At 41.5% G+C, this 26,000-nt stretch overlaps 1 protein-coding gene across 1 annotated transcript in view; it reads left to right on the top strand.

Annotated features, from left to right (window-relative positions):
- Nucleotides 1-22,394, top strand: part of LOC134394732 (protoheme IX farnesyltransferase, mitochondrial) — a 128,855-nt gene extending 106,461 nt beyond the window's left edge. Inside the window, 2 exon segments of the mRNA XM_063120416.1 lie at nucleotides 9,643-9,875; nucleotides 21,802-22,394. Coding sequence (XP_062976486.1) covers nucleotides 9,643-9,875; nucleotides 21,802-22,208 — 640 coding nt within the window. The 3' untranslated portion in view covers nucleotides 22,209-22,394.
- The last annotated feature ends 3,606 nt before the right edge of the window (nucleotides 22,395-26,000 follow it).

Genomic DNA, 26,000 nt, shown 5'->3' on the forward strand with positions numbered 1-26,000 from the left:
TCCAAAAGGATATCATGGCTAATGATATCAAGAGGTCCAGGAGAACCAATAGGATGGTGTTCCCCCATCCATTCCCCCACATAAGTCATCCACCTGGGTGACCAAGGCTGTTCCTTTCCCAAAACCAGATGCTCCAATATTTTGCCCAAGAATAAAAGATTAGACACTGGGTAGTAATTATTGCAAACCATTGGCTCTAAATTTGGTTTCTTTAATAAAGGCTTCACTGCTGCATCTTTCAAGGCAGTGGGGGTGGGGGCACAGCATCCCTCAAAAAGTCATTTACTGCATCCAAGGTCCTCAATTTTGTAAACCGCCCAGAGAGCTTCGGCTATGGGGCGGTATATAAATGTAATAAATAAATAAATATCTCCATTTCAGCTCTGGCAGATTTCAGTGGCCAGGATAAGCAAGAATCAAGAGAACGTGTGGTATGCACAATCTGAAAGCTATCCATAACAACATGACTAGACTATACTCTCCATCCATATTAGATTTTGTCGAATCCATAGCATCTAAGAACAGATGTGAGTTTATCTGCAAATGTACAGCAAATTGGTCACAGTGGGTCTTTCAGAGTTCCAGCTCTTACACACCAGAGCCAGCACCAAGAAGGCCATTTACTACTACTACTGGACAACTTTGGACAGGAACAGAGAAGTAAGATTCTTCACCACCATCAGAGCTACAGAGTAAGATTGAAGATGGATTCTTACCTGTGTTCAGTTGTATTCATTACAAATATTCTGCCATTTGGATTCTAAATGTCAATTTTGTTATTTCCCAAGAAATGTCAGAATTTTATTTATTGATTTACATTTCTATACTGTCCAATTGCCGAAGCTGTCTGGGTGGTTCACAACAATTTAAACCATAAAATACAATACAATAAAACATAACATAAAATGTTTAAAAGTTTAAAACTACAGAATAAAACCAAGGTAAAAAGCATCCAGATTCATCAGCCTCTCAAAGGAGACAAACACATTTCATCTGCCACTTCTTCAAAGATTAGAAACAGCCGAAAAGTTAAGCCTGATCAAGTAATGACCCATCCATGCCAGTGAAGCCACAAATGGCTCCCCCACCCACAGATAATTTTCCTTAGTCCAGTACAAAAGGCCACATCAAAAGTGTTGGGCCAGATATAATTAGAGATTGGCTGATGAAATCCTGAGCCGCACCCAAGCAGTTAGCCTCAGAGGGAATGTTAAAGACCTCCAAGATCACAAGCCTTGGTGTTCTCAAGATCACACTCAAGACCACCTCCATCAGCAAGACTGTTAGGCAGCAGGATGGATGGTACACCAACAGAATCCCAACCCTGTCTCAGGTTCCCAATACTCAAAAATGGCTGACTACTGGACAGGGTGCCTGATCAGAGAGTTGGACTCTTTATAGAGCAGTGCCACACACACTAGGAATGTTGGAAAAATCTGCAACGGATTCAAATGAGTTCTGATTTCTGAAAGCTGCAGATTCCGCAGCAGACCACCTTTTTCCAAATTGCATAGATTCCGCAGACTTTTGGACCGTTGTTTTACTTTGCCGGGGTGAGGGGAGGATTTGCAGAAATGCACATTTGCATAAATGCAAATTTGTAAACAGTAATGAAATTCTCATACATCCCTAAAAAACATCTGATTCAGTCAATGAGCAGACGACAGAACGCTACATGCCTGACAATCCGCAAAACACAGATGGAATGGGTTTAACAGTCAGTTAAGTGAAATGAACCAAATTCTCTTACATCCCTAACACTCCACTTACCATAGCATTGTACAAGATAACCAGGAGGACACATTTAGAAGAGATTAACACTTTCCACTTCCCTTTTTCTCACACATGAACACCTTTTGGAACAAAGCCATAAAACATGCACCTGAAATAATGCTGTAACTATGTGCTTGCACTAAATAAAGTCCATTGTCTATGGAAAATGCTTAAGTCCCACCATTCATGAACCTTTAATGGAAGGCATGTCTAGAGCTGCAGAGCAGCTATTTGGAATGACAGTGTGCCTTTAGTGGTCATACTTAATGCATGGAAAGCATTAGGAAGATACAGGACTTTGGTTTCGGTAGAGGTCACAGTGGTACCTTGGGAAAGATGTGGTCTCTTTAAAAATGTGTATATAACACTGCTTGGCAAGTATAAACAGTACAGTGGTGCAGTAATTATGCCCAAATAACCCCTATAGACATGCTTAATGTGGTTTGGCTTTGCTTATGTGGATGTAGCCGGAACTATAGGTGGGGCCCAGCCTTTCAAGTCTGAACAGCATTTGCTGACACAAATGTTGACAAGAAAAGAAATTGGGCTTGTGGAGTTTGTGTTTGAATTCATGACTAATTGAGGGTTTTATGCCCAACACGTCTATTGCAAAATGAACATATGAATTCATTGTTCAAGTGAAACATCAAACTGTTAACCTTTCCAGTGTCATTTAGGCCTCTATCTTTCATTTGTGTACCATCTTCATAACTACTTGTTTGGAGGTTCTGCTTCTTCTAATCTGCGTGGTGTTGACACGTTTCTTAAACATCGATAGTTTCGATAGTGTTGTATGCAGATGAAATTCCTGTCTCTAGGAGCAATATTGAGATTAATCTAAGACATCAATCTCACCTTTACTGCCTTGGTATCATTTACCTGTCACCACAGAACATTATACAGACAATGATAATTTAACTTTGCTCCTGTGGGCAGCAGCAAAGTAATAACATCTTTGGAGGAAATAATTGTGGCATTGCTGGCATAACACAGGAAAGAAAGCAAAAGAGACTGATTAAAAGTAAGTTTCTAGATTAACATTGCCTGCTAGCAAAGGCCTGCATACCCAAAGAGAGCACCAAAGCCTCAGGTTCATTTTGTCTCTTAGAGGATGGCTACCTCTATTAACATGTTTAGAGTATGCCAAGGAGCATTATGCCTCATTCATTGTGGGATAGAGCAACGCGCTCTATGTGGGGCTGCCCTTGAAGCTGCTCCGGAAGCTGGAGCTAGTGCAGAATGCTGCAGCTCGGCTGTTGTCTGGAGCTGCCCCTTTCCGGCATGTAACTCCTCTGCTGAGGGAACTGCACTGGCTGCTTATTCGCTACCGGGCCAGGTTTAAGGTTCTTGTACTTGTGTACAAAACCCTAAATAACTTGGGACCAGGATGCCTGAGAGAGAGCCTTCTCCCTTACCAACCTGCCCGGTCACTGAGGTCATCCGAGGGCCTGCTCCTAGTGGTTCCACATAGATCCATCCTTCGATTGGAATCCACCAGGGGAAGAGCCTTCAGCGTGGTGGCGCCCCTCCTGTGGAATTCCCTGCCTCTGGAGGTCAGGCAGGCGCCAACCTTGTACTCCTTTCGGCGCCTCCTGAAAACATCTTTATTCCAAGAAGCCTTTCTTTAACATGCAGCCTTGGATTACTGTTATTGCTTCTTTTAAATTTTGTTTTAACTGGGTTTTTTTTTCTGTTTTTATTTTCATTTTACCTTGTACACCGCTCCGAAATTTTTCAATGTGGAGCGGTATATAAATATTCTAAATAAATAAATAAATAAATAAAAAGCATAAAATACAAACAAAAACAGACAATATCCATTTAAAAACAACTACTCTGGAGTCAGTTAAAAAACTCAGCATATGCTGTTAAATGCTGTTAAATGCCTGGGAGAAGAGAAAAGTCTCTTGGCTTTTCTTGGAGTCAAAATGAGTTGGCTTTGACTCCCTTTTGCCTTACAGGGTTGTACCACAGGTATACAGAACACATCCTGTTCGTGCCTCAACAAAGCTCTCCCATAACTCCTGATTACACCTTTATTATAACTGGTGATTTTATAAACGAATAGAACACACCAGCTGGATCATCAGGTCTCAGGCTATGTCTACAAACAGAACAATCTGTGTGTGACTTGTCAACAGAGCAGATGTTACACTGAGGGAAATGGAACATATTGTGCCCTGTGGGGTCTGTCACTGTCACACAGGTACTCTTCAGTGTGACTGCATTGAATTTCCAGGAGGAAACTCACTTCTTCTTTTCTGTTGTAGATGTTGAATCTACAGTTTAATCCTTCCTTCTGGGATTAAATATTGCAGAGTCAGTGTTTCCTGGGGGAAAGCTTTTCCACTTTCAGGATGGACAAATCTATTCCACAGAAAAAGCACTTTGAGTTTTACATCTTGCCAGTACAAACAGCTTTTAATATTAGACTTCACTTGTGAATCACCTATTGCAATAACAAAGGATATTTTCGCAAGGCGGCTTCTGGGATCAGTTTAGTACTATGGAGAATTAGTAATTATCAGCCAGCAGCATTACAGGGAAGTAGTTGTGTTCACTTCAGAAAGATCTTTTAATCATACCATACCCCTGTAATATTGCCTTTTCCACAGTGTGTAATCAGCTCCTCGTCGTGCTGACTTTGTGAGGTGTGAAAATACAATTAACTTATTTTTCTACTAGATGTGGTGGTACAAATATGTGTGATCCTATATAACAGATGACCACTGTAAGTAGTGCATTGCTATCTATGGAACCAGGCAGGGCCGGCCTTAGGGGTGGGAGACCTGGGTGGTCGCCCAGTGCACCGAGCTGAGGGGGCAGCCAAGCTGAGCTTAGTGACTGTGTTTTTTGAATGGACTGTCTGCAGTGAGCTAGGGTAACAAAAAGCAAATGTTTGTAGCTGTTTTTTCAAGGTTCCTTCAATTAGCTTTTAAATATGTTTCTTCTTTCAGTTTCCACTTTGATGTCATTGGTGCTTGGGCAAAATTATTGGGACACCGTTTTCCTTTGAGGCAAAGTTAGCGAGCATTCAGCATTCGGATATTGTAAACACTTTAAGCACTATATAAACAATAATAAAATAAAGCTGAAAGAGGTCAGCTGGATACCTTTTTCTTTATAACTTTTCTTTGTTGTTGTTAAAGACAAAAGTAATGGATATTCTAAAATAAAGAATGCTTAGCACAAGACAGGAACAGCTACAAAACAAGAAAACATTATAAGTAAAACCCGTGATAGTTCTGCAGTGTTGCACAGTGCACTGCCACTACTCAGAGAATGTAGCTTTTCAAACTTTGGCTTGTGCATACTGTAGCACGATGGCTGAGAAATCAAGGTTTTGATCAATGTAATTCTCAATGGACATCACACCTGCACCAGCTCTGTAAATCCTGTCAGTGGTCCTGCAAAACTGATTACCAGGGGAGCACCAAAGGGGGCACTGCTTGCCTAGGGCACTATTTATCCTATGGCGGCTCTGGAACCAGGATATGCAACTGTCTTTGGGCAATAAGGGTTTTTCCTCCAACATAAAAATGCCCATGAAGGAACACATATTTTGAAGGAAATATTATTTGGGATGTCAAAAAATAGAAATAAAATCCACATGATTTTTGGAAGGAAACTTTATATTCAGAAGTTGGATTTCTACATATCCCTGTGCATATATTTCTCTTTGGAATGTGTTTCATGTGGTTCCATGGGTGTTTTTGCATGAATTAAACTGCTTTAACAAACAGCACTAGTAATTGTGTGAAACTAGGGATGGTGCAGAAATCTTGAAAGGGGTTGGAATCCAGTGGACATGCTCCCACCCGGCCTTCTGACACCAGTTCTCGGACTCCCATGCTTGCCCAACTCAGTGCATGCCAGATCTGGAAAGCTCGTGACATCCTGGAAAGCTCGTGACATCCTGCTGCTCTATGAGCCACCATTTTGCGGAAAATGGCTGCTCACAGAGCAACGGGACATTAGATGCCCACAGACCATCCAGCAGCTTGACCCTCACATGGTTGGGCAGCCAGTGGAGGTCCAGTGAGGGGCATGCGAGACGACAACATGTAAGTTCAGCCATCCCTATGATAATCAGTAGACTTGAAGTTCTTTGTATACAACATAGACTTTCCGTGGTTCAGAATGGAGATGTGTTTCACATTCTAGAAGAGTTGAACAGATAAGTACAATTCTAGTTGTGTTAAGTCACTTGAAGGAATCTGCTCTTTGATTGAATTAAATCTCTCAGATTTTTAACCACATTCAAATTGTTTGTGTTACTATAAAACATATTAAGCAAGCAAGCTTCTTGAGCCTCATTAAGTTCCAGCTGTGTGTGTAGTCTAATTGCTATGGTTCTTTAACCAATTGTTATCAAGAACTGAAGATAGTCTCTGAGAGCAGTGCACCAGTGAATCCTAGGATAAATATTGATGCTCACTATTTAGCACAAGATGTTCAGGATTCGATATTTTATACACATACTAAAGACGTAAGCTTCATGACAGCTCTATAAAGGGGATGCTCTGCTGTTTGCCCCGCTAATATTGTTATTAGCAGGCACTAAGGTGTTCACATTATTTGACAAGTCTACTCTCCACCTCTTCCAGTCAATTTGCTTTACAATATAGCCATCTTTCCTCTTGTGTTGGCTTTGGACAAATGTTTTAATCATTAGACCCATAGCTTTCACCAAAGAGCAAATCATACAGAGTGAAGGAGATCTCCAACCTGCCAATGTTGATTTGTAATTTATTTTATTAATTCCTAGCTCAGGGCAGCATACATGGAATTATCCCACTTTTTCCTCTCAGTATCCTTGAGGAACAAGATAGGCTGAGAGACTTGCCTAAGACTGTCCAGTCAGTTTTGTGTCTGAGTAGGGATTTGAACCCAGATCTCCCTGGTCCAAGTTTAGCCTACTAATCTACTCCACCATATCATCTCTACTAAATTGTAGAGAGATTCTAGTAATCTTAGTGCTGATCACTCAACAGTCCAAATTTTGAGATGGTTAAGCCGTTCATTTTTAACAATCTTCTGTCAAAAACTGCAAGCCCAGCTTTGTGGAAGACCAATGCAGGCTGCAGCTGAAGACAATTCAATAGTGTCCCTGAAGGACTACTCAAAAGCAAAAAAGAAATCTGCTTACAGGTGAAGTGCAGGTGCAGCACTTTACTCTGGTGTGCATAGACAAAGTAAAATAACACTAGAAGTATGAAATGCTCCTGCAATTCTCCTCAGGACCTGGCAACATTCATGGAATGGGAATAAATCTGAAAGAGGCTATGGGAAAGGCATTCATGACGCTACACATTTCCGGTGAGGCATAGGAAAGCACTCACACCAAATGAGCCGCCATCACTATGCAGCAGAAGATAACCTCTTTTCACATGTGGGAAACAGAAGGAAGCATGACTACCTTTTCACTGTTCTTGGCATCTTCAGAGTCCAGCTGATAGTCCATATGTATGGCCCATATGTACTTGGGACAGCAACCAGCATCCCCGGAGGGTAAACCAGAGTAGATCGTTGAGAGAAGGAATGAAATAAGAACGTGAAGCACTTTCTTGGCCTTGGTAGTGAACCATTATTTTTGGTAGTCACTGACTATGCCTTGAATTTCCCTGGTATCTCACAGAGGATGTGGGGTAAAATCTGAAGCAATCTTTCAGCATGCTAAGCTTTGGAAACATTTGGAAATCGTGAAAGATCTGTTTCTAATCCGTTTCCAGAGCCCAGTGTGAAGTAACGCAGACTCCTCCCACAACTTCTCTGTGCATATCAGAGAACTAGGCAGAGGGTTGGAGCGTTTCTCCCACCCAATGTGATGTGAGAGACCTGGTCACTGTTGGCCAGCTAGCAACTTCATTATTGTACCCCCACTTTGCACTCTAAAATACTTCTGTGTGCATATAATAGTGGTATCTTTGGTAGCATTTGTGTATGTATTGCTGGTTACCAAGAATTTAAAGACAAGCCCATTATATCCTACATGTTGTCTCTGGACCTAAACCAGCAATGGTATTTCACTGCTGTACTGAGTGGTATGCAGTACACAGGCTAAGACATACCAATCTTGCAGGCAAATGTTTTGTGTAGATGTTTGGAATTGGTATTTGTTTTGTTTTTTGATCTTGTGATTTCAGGACATAATAATTTGTCACTTTAGTATTTAGCATGCCAAACCACTTTACTACATCGAAACTGAACAGTGGAAAAAAAAATCACCTTGTGGTAGCTATTCCACTTTAAAAGAAATAATGAACCAGCAGAGTCACTTAGCAGTTGAGAGGTTTTAAAAAGTTGCTTAAGGACATAAGAAAAGCCATGCTGGATCAGACTAATGGTCCATCTAGTCCATCATTCCATTCACACAGTGGCCAAACCACAAGCAGGGCACAAGTGCAACAGTATGCTCCTGCCCATGTTCCCCAGCAACTGGTGTACATAGGCTTACTGCCTCTGGCACTGGAGGTAGCACATAGCCATCAGGACTAGTATCCATTGACAGCCTTCTCCAGGACTTGTCTAAACCCCCTCTAAAGACATCCAAATTGGTGGCCATCACTACATTTTTTGGTAGTGATTCCCTGTATGAAGAAGTACTTTTCTCTGTCCTGAATCAAGTATGTTTTTTCTGCTTCTGTCCATTTCCACAGTGTTGGGGGAAATATCCTTTAATTCTTATCTTTGTGCAACAGAAATCTATAAAATTATTCTGAACAGTAATAAAATTGTTGCCTGGCTCCCCCTTCTCCCTCCCTAGCTGCTTCTTCCCCATGGTCCATTCAGCAAGAAGCTACCTTTACCATTTGCAAAGATTTTGGGACCAATCCAAACACCTAATTGAGATGGAAGTGATCTAGTGATAAGCTTGCCTCTATTTGCAGGTGCTGGGTTCACATGACAAAGATCTATCACATAAAAAAATAATAATCTGTCACTTGATAGTTAGCATTGTTGTGTGACTTTAGGCCCAAGTGTTTTCAGTTCAGTACTTTGAATGGGTTCATTGCAAGCTGCATTTAGTCAAAAGGACAACTTTTCTTGGCTCAGAAGCTTGTGAGAAAAATGTGATAAATATTGCATTCCGTTAAATTAAATCAGCAAAATCCACAATTGGGTTTGTAAAGCTGGTAAAATCATGTTCCAGCTTATCAAATTGTTGGCTGGGTCCATTTAATTAAAAGTTAAATTGAAGGCAGACATTTATTCCTTCTCAGCCTTCTAACGAGATCTGTGCACATCCATGCTTCGGCTTATTTTGCAATTCTGTATAAAACACTATGAGGTGACTGGTCTGTGTGGGGCTATAAAAATCTACACCAAACATTTACATGCTTTATTAAAAATAGTTTCTTCCCCGCTGTCAAGAGTTGACGTAGCCAAGGCTAGAGTGTTCGTGAAATCCATAGTTTAAGCTTATAGGATTTGGATAAATTAATTCTGTTTAATCAGGGCACTACATTTTGAATGCAGAATTCTGTTTAAAGCATTACATGGTGTAATTAAAACTTGGATGATATATAATCATATTTCCTGTACCAATAATAACTATGTTGTAGTCATTGTAATATTTGTACGTGCCTATTTCTGGATATCAGTTTAGCTCTGTGTAATGGCAAGTTGCAAATACTTAAACCTACTTTTCCAGTCTCCTGCCTATATAAGTTCCCCAGATTTCATTCCCTCCTTGTGCTCTCATAGATGTTTCCTGAATGAACCTTTACTCTACTGTCATCACTGTTATCCAGCTTTTTTAAAAAAACATCTATCAGAGAAGCATGGGGCAAAAGATAACTGTAATAGAAACTGGCCTGGGTCCTTTTAATAATGTCTTCTGTATTCTCTGCTGCTTCTTTTTTACAGCCCTCTGCTTGCTGTCTCCTTTGCTGTCACCTGTGCAGTTCCAGGAATAGCCCTGCTGACCCTTGGAGTAAATCCTCTTACTGGAGCTCTGGCAGCCTTCAACATTGTCCTGTACACATGCTGTTACACACCGTTGAAAAGAATTAGCATTGTCAATACATGGGTAGGAGCTGTGGTTGGTGCCATTCCCCCGATCATGGGCTGGACAGCAGCAACTGGTAGTCTGGATGCAGGTGAGTGCAACATGCGATTCCATTGGACTGTGTGGTTGCAGAGAATCCACCGCCTTTCCTTTTCTCCTTTTGTTTTGTTTTGGTGCCACTTGTTTTTCATAAACCCTCCTTGGAAATAGACCTATTTTTAATCAATACCTGCCAATATTGATTTAACGTTATCTAGGCTCTACACCTTCCCCCTTGTAGTGTCTGACTCTTTCCCCTGCTGACTGATATACTGCAGTCAAAACCAGTGCTATCTCAGTTTCAGGACCTAGGAGATCCTCTGAATCTCACATCCAGAGAGGTTCATGATTTCCCTGCCCCCCTCCCCTTCTCTTAAAAGTAAATTGATATGGCTTTAGTAAAATTTTATATGTGAAAGAAAAATAGTTTTATCTATTGTGTATAGTAAAGCCAAGAACTTACAACCAATATGTAGAACAATCTACTGTGTTTTGCTCCTGCGCAACCTCTGTTGCAATGGACTGAGTACTGCACAAGACCAGTATTTAGTGAGGTGTGCCTTTCATCTACTTATTGTTCAGCGAACTGTCTCCTGTAATGTTTGTAAACCACAAACAGGTTGCTGCTTACTGTGTACTTTTTGCTTAAAGGTGTCCCACATGGAGACAGAAACTATGTGGCAGAGTGGCGATCTTTTGGCTCCAAATGAACCAAGCACTGCCATGCCCCTTCCCCAGTTCTCCCATTTACTGTGTGAATGTGAATGGTCAGGCGCTACAGACCACTGGCACCCCCACACTGTTGCAGCCACCACATCAGGTAGCAGCCACACAAAGGGTAGCTCTCTTCACTACATTTTTGCACCTACATTCAGCTGTGGAATCCTAAGCCAAGAACCCAGCTTTCTACACACAGCACACAACATGCGTTCTTTTAACAGATCTGCCAGTAAGCAATCTCCTAAACAGAAATGTATCAAATGCATGCCAGGACTGTCTCATATCACCTTTTTCCCGTTGCACTTGTATGAAGCAGCAATCAGCCTGGAAATCATATTGATTTGCTACTCTCTGTCATTTGGTCTGCTCTGGATATTTGCTGTAGTTTAGCTGAAAGTTTTGATTGCAGATAATGCATGCACACGTGCACTCACATATTAGCATCTTGGTATTCGTTTGCTCCCTGCAAATGTTGAAACATCTGTCATACAGCCAGTTCTGTATCTGAAACAGATAAAGCAATGATACATTATTTAGATATAAATGAAAATATGTCATCTATAATGGTGGGCGATCTCATACACAGCTTTTAAGTCCTTGCTCTCTTATTAGAAGTCCAAGCACCAAGGCTTTCCTCTCAAATTGCTCATCCATATGTTTATTGCAGGGAGGGGGGGGGGGAAAGCAGAGGAAGCATTTCTTGGCTAAATGTCCGTGCCTGCAGTTTGTTTATCACTTTCTTAGAGATGCCATGAGCACCTTCAGAATGAAGAAGTGGAGTGTGCCATCTCCACATGAACAGGCTCCCATGCCCTGTAAGCCATGTCTCTGGAACCCATTAATGTTTCATAACTAAGTAGCAGATGTAACTTGGCTTTAGGTATAAGTCTGGGAATACATTTGCACCTTGTTAAAAAGAAAAGAAGAGCTTACCCTATTGAACAAGCAACAAGGAGCCTAAAGCATGGGAGAAAGAATAGAAAGGCTGCCCAAGATTTCATTGGTGCTTGTGATGCTTTGCTTTTTATTAGAGGGTTTTTCCTCAAATAAGCAGTCCATTTTTCTTCCTGGACTATTATGCTAAAGTTAATTCATTCAGAGTGAATAACCTTTTCATTCTTCCTTTCGGCAAAGTTTTAATATCAAGGCCACCTCCTGCTTCCACAGGCAGAGTGGAGGTGGTGACATTTAGCCAGTGCCATGAGTATAGCTGGAGCATGCTTACTTGATCAGCCCCAGTCCTGAGTGTTTCCACAACTTAAAACTTTTTCTTAGACAGCAGATGTTCTGACCTGTGAAACAAAATGTGAATCTTTTCTATTAACGGTGGTTCGAAATTGGTCAGGTCTAAGCCAAAGGAGCTCAGAGCCATCATTTTTGTCATCAGTGGAATTAAGTAGAAATCATAGCAGCATTGTTATGCTAAAGTTAGTCAACTGAGGTATAGTTTCTGGTCCATGTTAAGGCCTGAATCTCTCAGCACTTCCCAAGCCTTAGATGTCCATGTCCCAATGAAGGTACAGAGAAGTTCCCTTTCCAAGGGTTTGCCGCTTGTATATATGGCTCTAGCAAGTCATAACATTTTCTTTCCCCTCTGCTTAAGCCTGCTGGTGTTCCATGGGCATATTTCTTTCTCATCTAAGCCTGGCAACAGTGAAATTGGATATGTTTCTCTAGTCAAACAGAACAGGATTTCTCTGGAAATGTGTCTTTCAAATGGAAGCTATTTTCGGCTGTTCAGAATTTTGAAGGCTATTGTAAATCACCAGGTTTAGAGGAATGCAGGTACAGAGCGAAAGGTGCAAGTTCCATCCAATTATAATAATTCAGAAGTGTCTCTTACACAACCATCTTCTGAGTGTAGTATAGTACTTGTTGCCTTAAATGCATTCAGAACAATCAAGTATTTGGTACTGTTACATTTTCAAGCAATTTGATTCCAGTTAATATCTTTTTCTCTTTCAAAAAGGAAAAAAAAATATCATGAGAGGAAATAGCGAATCAATGGAAAATGTCAAAAAGCTCAAGACATGTCTTGTTACCTCATTTCTTTATGAAGGCAGTAGATTCTGTTATCCTTGCAAAAGGGTGGCTAGCTCCCAACTTCTGAAATGCACTCTAGAGAATATAGATAGAGCATAGCAAGCCCATGCCATGAGAGTGCATCCAATTCTAAACCACCCAGTATGCTATGCTAGAAGTGACAAGCAGGGGTCTTTGCCATAATATGCTTCATCACTTAAGGGGATTTACTCTGGGTAGGTGATGGTGGCAGAGCAGATAACAGCCTTACAAATGTAGCAGAGATTAGAAACCCACAATGGCCTGGAGCCATTGGTATTACTGCTCCCAAGAATGTTTATCTCAAGAGACTATTTAGTTTATCTCAGATGCCCCACTTCTGCCTTCTGTTTTTCTGAAAGACATCTTGTCCTGATTTTCATTCATTTTCTGAAAATTTAAATAATTCCTGGGGCTATGGAATTTATAGACTGCCTGTGTATGTACCAATGGTAATCATGCAGAGGCTGATTTTCAAATTGCCTTGACTTTGTAATTCAAATTGGGTCGTGCGGTAGACATTAATTATGTCAGCCAACATCTATTTACAACCGGGGATTTTAAACTGGGCAGTTCTTATCAGCAAGTGACGTTTGGCAGATGGATGGGTTTAGCAACAAAACAGCAAGGGGAGAGTAAAAGACAATTGGGTATGGCCCTTCCTAATTTGTACGGCCCTTGTCTGCCCGGAGGGGAGTAGTAAAGAGAAGACCTCACTTTGTTCCGAATCAGTGGCACTGAACTTTGTTCCTGTTTCCTTCAGATGATTTTTTTTTTATTAACTAGATCATGTTTTGAGCAGCCAGTAGGCAAAATGTATAACTGAATGGTTTTGGAGAAAAGGCCAAATCCTCCTTGCCTGGAGCAAATTATCCTGGCTATTGAGAGATGTATAGAGATTTGAGCTGAAATGGACCTTCGCAAAGCCATGAGACTCCTCCTCCTCCTCCTCCAACTCCTCCTCCTCCTCCTCCTCCTCTTCTTCTTCTTCTTCTTCTTCTTCAAAATGGTGATGATGCAAGAGGCTTCAATTTGAAGAGAATTCAAATTGAATTCATACTCAATTTGGATGAAAGGTGGAAATATCATCATTGACATGCTAGCATGGGACACACAAAGGCAGAGGACCATGTTCTTCCATGTAGTAAATATGGAGGCAGATGGGCAGTGCTAGCAGGCAGCTGTTTTAAATTTAATAAGACAAAAGTCAGTCAATTATTCTTTCCCCTCCCCCCATCCATTCCCACCCCCACCCCTGCCTTCTTTCACAGACACAAAAGCAATACTGATTCTGCCATTGGGACACCTGAGGGACTGATGCAATCAAAGTCAAAGCCCCATCAATAAATTCATTGCCATCTACACTGTACACAGCTGTGTTAAGTTCTTAGCACTTTCATCTTCCAAAGAAAGAATATTCAACTACCCATATGGCACAGCTGCTCCAATTCATCCCACCTCCCAAATCTGTGTTACGAAGTAGCCAGTAGGGGGCACCAGAGTAGTAGCAAGAAAGGTGAGTTGACTTAAGAAAGGGCAATGTGTGAGATTAAAAGAACTAAAAGTAATTTCAGTTAGAGTCATGTTAACTAAGAGTGTTACAGAATTATCCGGCAAGCAAGTTGTTTGAACTTGCCCTGTACCACATTGTGAATAAGGACCCATCCTCTTGCATGCCTTGCAGCCTTGTCCTCTAGGCTTCTATAGTCACTCTTCCACCCTCTCATCTCTATGTAGACTGCTGCTGCCAAAATCATTCACCTCTTTGATCACTCAGATCACATGACACTCTTCCTTAAACCTGGACTCAGAAGTGAAGGCCAACTATAGGGTGATTGCTAACATCTTGGGCAAGGTGATCGAGTGTGTGGTTGCCAATCAACTCATACATTCTTGGATGAAGCTGACTTTCTAGATCTCCCTCAATCTGGCTTTAGCCCCAGTTTTGGGACAGAAACTCCCATAATCACCCTCTGGAGTGGCCTTCGTTGGTGGCGGGGGGATGCAATCCTGATAGTCTCTTAGACCTCTCAGCAGCTTTTGATTCTGTTGGCCGTGGTATCTTTCTGGATTGTCTGTCTGGGTTGGAAGTTTGTAGCACTGTTTTATAGTGGTTCCATTCCTACTTGGATGGCCATTCCCAGGAAGTGCTGCTGGGGGGTTACCGCTCTGTTCTTTGGCAATTATGTCACAGGTTATCAACATGAAACCGCTGGGAGGGGGGGTATCCAGGAACTCCTTTTCATCTAACCCATGTCCTGAATCAGTGCCTGAGCTGAGCTATAGACTGGATGAGAGCCAATAAACTGAAACTCAATCCCGACAAGATGGAGATACTGTTAGCAGGTGGATTATCTGCCTATTGGAGCAGTGTTCAACCTGTTTTAGAGAGGGTTGCATTCCCCTTGAAAGATCAGTTGCACAGCTTGGGGGTGCTCCTGGATCCATCATTGTCATTTGAAGGAAAGGTTGTCTTCATGCTAGGAGTGTCTTTTACTTACTTAGGTAGATACCAACTGAAAGCCTTTCTGGACAGAGTTAGCCTGGTGACAGTTATCCATTCTCTGTAACTCCTGCTAAGGTTACTGCAATGCATTGTACATGCAGCTAATTTAAGTTAGATCAAAATGGAGCTGCTGGGCTACTAACTGGGACTGTTCGATATGATCATGTGATGCCAGTGTTCTGTGAGCTGCACAGACTTCCAGTCCATTTCTGAGCCAATTCAAAGTGCTGGTGTTGACACTGAAAGCGCTAAACAGCTTGGGGCCAGAATACCTGAAGAACACTTCATCTGAGACCCGTCCGTCATTTTGGGAGACCCTCCTCCAAGTGCCTTCTGCTGAAGGTAATTAGGCAGCTGGCTACAAGGGAGAGGGCCTGCTCAGTTGTGGCACCTCATTTATGGAATGCCCTCTTCAAGTAGGCTTCCCTAGTGCCTACAGAGTTAGCTTCTTGGTGCCAGGCAAAGACCGTTTTTTTCTCCCAGGCATTTTAGAGACCTGTGTGGGTGGTTTTTACATTTTATGGCTGTTCTTATAGATCTTTATTTATTTCTATATTGTTAGTCATTTTAGGTTGTATTTTAGTCTCTTATTTATTTGTATTATTGAGGAGATTAAAAATATAATTCAAAAATAAATAAAAATGTTCACCTCTATCAATCACAATGAATAATCCAACCAATGTTGAGTACTTTAAAGTTCGATTGCCTTCATGTGCTTAAATCTCTCCTGGTAGAATTAACGTGACGTAAAAGCACTTAACTTGACTGGATCATGTCCAGTGTGTTTGAGGGTCATAGATTCAGTTTTAGAAGACCTGTGTAGGTTTGAATGCTTGTATTACATTCAAATCAATGATTTATATTTTAACGTTTTATTTTAATTTTAACATTTGGTTTTAATTTACTTTTTTAAATCAGTTTATCTGTCCTTATACTGCAGTATCCCATCACAACATAATGAGTTATGTAAAATACATTTTGACATATAGAGAGATTCAGTCTTGCATTATAAAAAGCAGAGCTGAAATTGGACTTTTAACCACATAATTTGTAGATGTTAACATTTCTCCACCCATTACAGCTAAACCCTTAATTCAGTGTGGGCAGGTAGTGCGTTTCTGCTGGATCAACTTTTGCTGATGAGCACATTCAGATGATGGAAACAGAATTCTTTAAGCAAAGATAAGGTTCAGTTATACTTCATCTCATTTTCCAGGTTGGACATGGAACAGCTACAGCTATACACCGCCAGTAGTGTTTATTCAACGGCAAATGGGTGCAGCTGGATTTACTCTGGTTTTCCAGCTCTAATCTCCCTCATCTGGATTAAAGGGGAGTAATTTGTTTTAACATCTTTTTACCTAAGAGGAGCTGGTTTGTTACCATAACAAGGTAGAGGAAAACAACCACACACAGTTCTAAATACAGGCCATTAATGGGTAAACTTAGACTTCAACATTCCTACAACTTCTTATATAAACTTAAATATGTAATTTGTTTCCTAGAGAGACAAGAAGCTGATGCTTCTTTCCCCCGCCTCCCCCTAGTGTCAGTCAGCTACCAGAATCTGGAAATAATTTTAAAATTCCTTCATATTATTCAAGGCAGAAGAATTACTAAAATTGTGCTTTAAGCAAAACAGCATTCTTGGGTTGCCAAGGCAGTAAACAATAGCTTTAGGAAATGCAGTAAGACTTCAACATCTGTTTTGGAGCTGATACTTTAACCATTTTGTGTTTATTTTACATGCCTGGTTGGCCATCTCTGTCATACATATATGAAGCCAAAAGCCAAGACAATGAAAGAGGTAGCAAGTCGGTTTTGGAACTCCCAACTATATAAGCCTTGCTTTCTATGCTTGGTTTTTAGCATAAAGTGCCTTTGGCTTTCGTCTGAGTTTGTGAACGATAACACAGTTGAACAAATCATGCTACATTACTTTTTTTTTCACATCTACCTTAGGCAGTCATGAGTGGAAAATAACTTCATTGTGCTCTTAGTGCATATACTAAAACATAATCTCTGATCTCCTAAAGTTTATTTGACACTGTTTTTAAAAGCCACATCCTAAAAGATTGTTTCAGCCACAAAAGAACAAACAAGGATTTATACCACGGCTACCGAATGACCGTCCAAACATGGCAAGTAAGATGGGGGCGTCCTGCCCTGCTCCAATTACCATTGAATTCCAAACATCCTTTAATGTTCTAAAAGATGAGTGCAAATGTCTACTCATAGAGGGTTTGCAAGGTTGCTCTACATCCCTACAAGGACTGCCAGCTGCCCCTCTCTGAATAAGGTCACTGCACACCACCAGTGGCTACTGTTAGGCCAGTGCCAGGACTGAGTTTGTCCCAGTATCACTGCAAGACTGCATTGTGGCTACCTCAGACAGAAATTTATAAAATAAATAGGAAGTTGGGGTTCTCATGATTGAGTTATGATAAAAAGTCAGATTTGTACTGCATAGCAAAAAATGAAGCTATGAGTGTTGCCATCCAGTGACTTTCCATTATCTCCAAAAATGCTTAGATCAAGATGATGTGTGAGAAGGCCTTTCCCTTGTTAACCAACATCCTATGTCTCTTTTGGAAGATCAGCTGGATGGTCTGTGACTGGAAGTCTCGATCTCAATTGAAATGTTGAATGTTTTCAACAAGATTTGATAGCTGAGAAATATTGCTAAGCCAACATTAAGGCATCTTGCATTCTTGCTTCTCCCAACATCCATCCTTTTATGGATGGAGCAGGCTTTGATTCATACAAAGTCATAACACCACTGTAAGAAAACCAATTCAGAAACTCAATCTGTGCAAACCAGTAATGCCCCTATAAAAGTTCCACATTAAAGAGAGTAACTCTCTCTGAAGAGGCTAATGGGTTTCTGCGCTAAATTTCAGTGGCACAGGTTCCAACCTAGTAGCATAAGATGTTGAAAATGGCCCTTAGAGACTGCAGTTATGAGGAAATGTTCCATAATTTTCATGACAATTATACTGTCTGGATCTCTGAGCTCTTATTATGGTTTCCTTTCCCCCTTTAATTGTTGCTTTCAAGTCAACTTTTAGCGGGTGTTCAGGGATAGGCAACTCACAGATTGAATAAATAGATCCTCAGTATTAACGTACTGAAACTATTTTTCACTCTGCATTTTCAACTCAGACATTCATGGGGCATCACTAGGTCCTATTATTCTCTCTTTTAATGCTAAGACATATGGAGTGTACAGGATTGAGCGACTAATTGCTTATTAACACTGATGAGCACTATCAGCCTTTTGTAGACCTAAACTGTATGGCTACCACAGGAGTAGTTTCATGTACTTCTACTTAGTAAACCTGTGGCAGAAATACATCAACATAATGGTGAGCGTCTGAAATCTACTCTAACTTTTTGTAGAGTGAACTTTATTACACTTTTATCCAGTGCTTAATTTTTACTAAATCAGCATTACTTAATAAATAAATAAATAAATAAAATAAATACTTGTCTGTATCGTGTGTGTGTCCTATGCAGACTGGGGTTCTGTGCAAAGATTATCACAGTTAATTTTGACCGCGTGGGAGTATTTTGTATTAAGCATTATTATTATTATTATTATTATTATTATTATTATTATTATTTTAAAAAGAAGGAAACAAAAAGGGTGTTGAGTAAGAAAACCAAAGGAGGAAATGAGATGGGGAAAGAGATTCTTATGGTAGAGTTTAAGGACTTGATTATATTTCTACTAAATCATTATATGAATAATTAATGAGGATTTTGCTCATGGTCTTCTCAGGGCTGGTGCCAGACTATTTTGCGCCCTAGGCAAGGCGAGCTACTTGCACACACACACACACAAATTGCCAACTTCAGTCGATTCAGCTGTTCAAGAACTATTCTGTTTTCCTTTTATTATGTTACGCATGTAGGGTAAAAATGGTCCAAATAGAATTATGCCTAAGAACATGAGAAGAGCCTTGCTGGATCAGACCGAGGGTCCATCTAGTCCAGTACTTTGTTCACACAGTGACCAACCAGCTGTGGTCAGGAACCAACAAAGCAGGACATGGTGCAACAGCACCCTCCCACCCATGTTCCCCAGCAACTGGTGTATATAGGTTTACTGCCTCTGATACTGGAGGTAGCATGTAATCATCAGGGTTGTAGCCATTGATAGCCTTCTCCAGCAATTTATTCATAAGAATATGAAGAGAAAGTGGAACAAAAACTTAACGAAAGCTGTTAGGGGAGTGAAGTTTAAACTCCCTCTTAAGAAAAAGAGCAGAGTACAATGTTCTTCTAGCAGTCTGCCTCTTTGTCCTGTAGTGAGATCATATATGTTTTCATTTTGCGTATAATCTAGCAGTTTGGCAATGCAGGGGTGGATAAGGGCAATTAAAACAAGTCTTAAGGCTGTGCTCCTAAATAGACTTAGTAGGGAGTAAGCCCCATTGAGCTCAATGGGACTGACTTCTGACAAAACAGGTTTAGGATTGCACTGTTAGAAAATATAATTTTGAAGTCAATATGATTAATCAGTAGTATTTGAATACTACAGCCTTGGGCAGTATACAATTTATCCCTTGCTTGTTTGTTTGTCAGAGCAATGACATAATACTACTGGCTGCATGAGGGAAGGAAACTTAATAAACTTTTCACACTTGGCAGCTTTTCTTTTCAATTTACCATCTCAAACAGCGGTCAATGAAATTTTTCCAGAGTGCCTAGAGATCCTCCATAATTAAAGTTCTTGTTTTAAAAAGTGAATCTTTTCCTTAGTGGCTGCTTAACACAGTTTAATTTTAAAAGGTCTCTTCAATTGCATTTTAGGGCTATTTCTTTCTTATATTTTAAGTCTGCCCCATAACTCATGTTTGATAAGAGGCTTACAAGCATTGGAACAAAAGCTAAAATGCCATTTTAAATATATTATTATTTTTAATAATAATAACAACAACAACAACAACAACAACAACAACAACAACATTAACATTTCTAAGGGTGCAATGCTATGCATGTTCAGAAAGGGGGGAACACTGGGTTGTAAGGCTTTTTTCTGTCTGAACATGCATAGGTTTAAGTCCTAAAAGGGGGGAAAAGTAGAGAATTCAGAAGCCCAAAATATCCTGCCAGACCCAGGAGGAGGAGACTGCCACAAATTTCAATTTTGGCTTTCTGGGCTGGAATCACTCACCCCTTCCCCAGAAGAAGACTGATTCACTCAGCCTCACCTCCTCACAGCTTCCCTCGATTTCCCCCCCAGCCCTCTCTATAAGTAGCCCAGGAGAGACCCAGATCCTCTGCGTGAAGCATTTCCATGGTCAGTAGTGTGCACAGGACCCCAGCTGGCTTTTGTGCGCCTACTCGGAAGTAACCCCAACCCCCTCAATGGGGCTTACTCCCAGGAAAAGCATGCATTGGGGGAATGGAAACAAATAAACCCATTGAACAAGGGCTGTGCTGGAGCAGGCCCGGGCAAGCCCCAAAATCAAGCTGCTTGATTATGTGGCTGAGGGATGGTGAAGGCCAGGAGCCCTGGGTTGCTGGTCAGGCCTGGGGAGTTCAAGCCACGTTCACCATGCAGCTGAAGATAGTTGGGGAGGAGAATGGCTGGCTGGGCTGCTGGACTCCCAGGCAGGAGAGCAGGCCTGGCAGCCATGTGCATGCAGCAGCTGGAGAAGAAGGACACACCACATTGTTTACCTCCTTGCTGCGATGGTGCTGGTGCTTCTGCTGTTGGTCTGCTGGGTCCTGCCCACACAACCCCCCTCCCCCCCCCCCCCCGCTGCAGGCAGGAGTCCCAACCAGCAGTTGCTCCCCCGGAGAAGGGGAGGGGAGGGGGCGTGGCAGGAGCCTTGGGTGTTAGAGGCAGCAGCAGCAGAGCTGGGGAAGGCGGCAGCCCGGGTGGGCGGGGGCGCCTCCGCCCTGCTTCCCCTTCACTCTGCCCGCGAGCAGGAGCCTTTGCGTGCCCTCTCAGGGCTGGCGCTCTAGGCAAACGTCTGACTCGCCTAGTCCTAGCGCCGGCCCTGTCTTCTGCGTAGCATGTAGGATTGATGATGAAGAAATCAAAGTTCATTGGTCCTGTCTGGGACCCTGTCCCAAAGTAGTCATCCATACTTTAATTTACTCTGGATGAGACCTCAGGCACCAGTCCCCTCTGGAAGCCAGGGGTTCTTCCTTTCAGCAAGTATAGGATTGTGTGAGTGGAATTCTGAAAATTCCAAATACAAAACAAATTGTAGATAAGGACTGGGATTCAGTTGCATTGTGTAAAGCTTGTCAGAGATGGACTAGAAGCAAAGGGATTGAACAAGGAGGACATTAATGCCCCTGCAGCCACTGGACACCTTCTTCACATGCTACCTACAGATTTCCTTATTCCAAAACTGACTGCTAGGAGAAAAACTTCAAAGATGAAATGCATAGCAATCTGTCACAAGATTTTGCATCCTGTATGGCACAAACAAACTGATATTTAGTAACTTCCATGTCTTTGGAGAAGGAAGTAAACAGTTCCTTGCAGCTCCATCATGTATACCTTTCACTGCCTTGGGGCAAGCTGATTATATTAATGAGAATTCTCCACCTGCAAGTGATTTACTGGGCGTACAAAATGAACAAGCAGAAACCTTGGCCAAGTGATCTGAATTTCCATTTCAGTGGTCCTAGTGAACACTCTAATGCCTTAATTTTTCATCTTTTGCAGGAGCGTTGCTTCTGGGAGGTATTCTCTACTCCTGGCAATTTCCTCATTTCAATGCACTGAGCTGGGGCCTCCGTGAAGATTACTCCCGAGGTGGCTACTGCATGATGTCTGTCACTCACCCAGCAATGTGCAGGCGGGTGGCTCTCCGCCATTGCTTCGCCTTAATTGGACTTTCATCCCTGGCTCCTGTCCTTGATGTCACCACATGGACTTTCCCCCTAATTTCTCTTCCTATCAACCTGTACATTTCCTACCTGGGCTTTCGTTTCTACAGAGACGCAGACCGTGGCAGCTCCCGGAAGTTGTTTTTTTGCAGCCTTTGGCATTTGCCGTTGCTCCTTTTGCTCATGCTAACATGCAAGAAATCGTTCTATGAAAATGAAAAGCAACCAGAATCCATGAGCTGAGATCATGTGGGGGGAAAAGATGTTGTATTTGTGATAGCTATGACTTCAGAAGCTCTCATTTCAAATAATATATTTCAATTATGCAGGGTATGAAGGGTTACATTGATCTGTTTAGAGGTGAATCTTTTGTGTCCGGTGAATGCACCTGAATGTTTTCAGATTAAATTATTTTATTTGGGACACTTATACTGCTTTTGGGTTTGATTATTGTGATGCAAGATCCTCCTATTGATTATACAGAGATGACCTTTAAGATCCATGTAATATCTTAATAGCTCACAGTCTGGACAAGTAGCCTCTCTCTGATTCTTCATGTGCATCTTCACTTGAATGCACTGGAATAGGAGGGTTAACTAACAATAATCAGTTTGTCATCGTTCTAGGAACACATTCCCATCCCAACACTGTCCATACATGGCTGTAAATTTGGGAATTTGGATCTGGAGGAAACAACTAGGAAGCGTCTTTCTCTCGGGAATGCTCATTGTATTCCATCCGAGGATGCCCAATTTCCAACCATGATTTAACCTCTCATCCAGAATTGGTAGTTCTCAATGCCTTTGGATACAGAGGTCTGCCCACACCTCCAATTTGCAACATGAGAAGTACCTAAAAATTGCCATCTTTCTCCTTCCTTTTAAGACTTGAGTCACCAAATGGGGAAAAACTTAATAGTACCAAAGAGATTTTGCAGGTGCACCTTGTCAGGCATAGGTGAGCTGCTCCTGCTGAATTTCCCTCTTTTTGGCATTCTGTCCTCTCTTTCATTTAGACAACATCCCCCTACCCATGCACATACGCACATGCACACACACATGATCTCTCATTTTCTTTTCTTTTGCAAACTTGTTTTTAAAATAGTGGTAGCACTACCAGAGCGGCCTATCTTAGGTCAGGATCTTGTCTACTTGTAGGTTCTAAGTTACATACATACATACATACATATCCCACTCTTCGGACTATTATTGTCCACCACATTGTGTCTTTTCTGTGGACAAAGCCCTAAGCTTCCCTTCTGTGCCATTCTTTGGCACAGTTGTGCAACAAATCAGTGGAATGTTGTTATTGGAAAAGCAGGGCATTCTTCCTTGAGTAGAGTAATTCCATACATAAAAGGCAGATCCTGGATCCAGCCCATCGCCTCTTGCAGCAGCAACCACTTTCCTGAGTTTGGATGTTTACCTTCTCTTATCTACCTCCAACCCAAAAGACAAGTGAGCCCTGTTGTCCTGACACTACAACGGTTCTCCTATATATGAATGAACCAGCATATGAGTATTGTTGCATCTTGTCTCAGGCATCCCCTCTAATCCAGAGTGATTTCTCTGACCCTGAACTGAGCAGGTGGGGTGACAGACAATTGTGTCCCTAACCTTTTGTTTAGTAAACGACTTAAACCAGTCTTTCTGCCACCTGATTGGGTCTTACACACACAGCTCAACTCTGAATCAATGCCATTTGATGGACAGCTTTCCATCTACATATATTTATATTAAATGCCTTTTTCTGTTTTCCTTTGGATGTGGGGGGGGGGTAGGCCTCTGATCACGCAATTAGGAAAAGAGGAGAATAATTGATCCATTTTACCAATAAATAAATAAATGATCAATTTGAAGTTCTGTGGTCATTAATATCATAGCCCAGAGATGCTCAAACTGTCCTGGATGTTTTGGGGTGTTTTCATATGGTCTGAAGAATACACAACAAAGTTTTTTAGTGCCCTCCTTTTTGGCTTTCTATTTCTAAGCACCTGATTTGGTGTATCTGAGTTGGAAACAGAGCATTTTGCAGTGAAATTCTCCATAAAACAAATCATCCATTTAAAAGAACAAGAATAAATCCAAGTGGCTAGTTGTGATCACATCTGAGATCTTAATTCATTCCTGTCTCTGCTGGAGCCTACTATGCACAATCATGTTGGAGAACTGAGAAGTCAGCATGGCATTTGGACTCCTTGAATAATCCATGAAACCCATTTTCAGCCTTGACCAAGTTCAAAGGGTTCCTACATGTCATCCCAGAGATAATTTAGGAGCAGGAAGCGCCCATTACTCTGATGGGTTTATTCAGCATATGAAGTGATGCTGAAACAATCTGCTACTCTCTCTTTTATATAAGGAGCTTTTCAGGATTGGGATGATCTAGCCGCTCATGCCCATTGTATCTGCATTGCCATGAAGTCCTGAGGTGGCCAATGAGAACAGAGGCACTCCATTCCACCTTGTGTGAGAGAGGCGGGCCCTTGTTTCACCCATATATTGTCATGTGGTCCATAAATTATCCAGAAGAACCATCAGACAAAAGCAAAAGCTCCACTTTTGCCCTCTCTAACTACAGCAGACATGTTTAACATCAAGTGCTGGTGACAGTATATGAATGTAATTTAGAAGCAAGAGACATGACTCCATGGTAGAGCACAGCCATGGCATGAAGAAAGTCCCATGTTCAGCCCCTGGCAGCTCCAAATATGCCTGGGAAAGACTCCTGTCTGAGACCCTGGAGAGTGACAACCAGTCATTGCAGACAATATTGAGCTAAAGGGACCAGTGATGTGGGTCAGTTCAAGGCTGCTACCTAGGTTCTATTGAGAGCATGTAACCCTCTTCCATATCCCCATCTTAAAGAGAGAGAGAGAAATCTAAATAAAGAAAGGTCAGGGATGGAGGTACAATAAATGTGTATCTTACCCTAGTAACCACAAAAACACATACTTTTTTTGCGCACACACAACATCTTAATGAGCACATCACCTGAACATCACATCCTGTTGTAACATAGTTGCCATGTGAATCTATTGGAGCAAAAACAACAGTCTTGTAGCATCTTCAAGACTAGCCAGTTTATTCTGATATAAACATGTTGGATTTGATTGCCAAGAACAAATCCCTATAATTCATTTGAAGGATATATCAAGTAGGTAAGCCTGTGGCTCAAGTCATTTTTTTTTTTTGCCTGTTTTTTGGGGGAGTCATTAATATGACTACTTAGCCAGAGCTATTCAGCACTTGCTTTTTATGGTTTGGGAGGGGGCTAGGAAGATTTTATTGAGTTTTATTTTCTTCTTGTTGTTGTTGTTTAAAAAAGAGATTACAGAAGAACTAAACAGGTCATGAAACAGGATGCAAGACAAGCCCCTGTTTCTTCCAAGTAGAAGGCCAGATTGCATTAAAGTAGGGGGAAACCGTTACAAGAGGAGATCAAACAAAGTGATCTGGATTTATTTAAGTTAGCTTGGGAGTGTATTATAGTGGGAAATAATAAAATGAAACCCGACAAAGAAAAGTATTAAGCATGACACATTGGAAAGAAATATCAAATGTATAATTACCAAACTGGGGAGACAATTGTCTGGGCTCTAACATTACCGAGAAGGAATTAGAAGTCACAGAATATATGTGAAGCTGAGCCAGCAAAGTAGTGTTTCTTACAGTACAACAGACACCACTAAGTCGCATTAACAGCATCCTTGCCTGCCAGACAGGAGGGGGTAATAGTGCTGTTTTATTTGGCACTGATTAGATCTCAAGTGCAATATTATGTCCAGTTGTGGTCACCACATTTAAAGAAGGATTAAATTAAACTGAAAAGGGATTGTGAGGAGAGCAACAAGGCTGACATTTTGGAATGCATGACACCGAAGGAAAAACTGAGGAAACTTGGCAATGATTAGCCTAGAGGAAAGAAGGAAGAGAAATGAGGATGGCTCTCCAGCGGGAACTCAGGAACTCTTTCAGCCTGGGGGCCAAATTCCATTGTGGAGGAGATTTTGGGGGCTGCATTCCCATGGTGGGG

The sequence above is a fragment of the Elgaria multicarinata genome, chromosome 3, assembly GCF_023053635.1.
Source record: "Elgaria multicarinata webbii isolate HBS135686 ecotype San Diego chromosome 3, rElgMul1.1.pri, whole genome shotgun sequence".
NCBI lineage: Eukaryota > Metazoa > Chordata > Lepidosauria > Squamata > Anguidae > Elgaria > Elgaria multicarinata.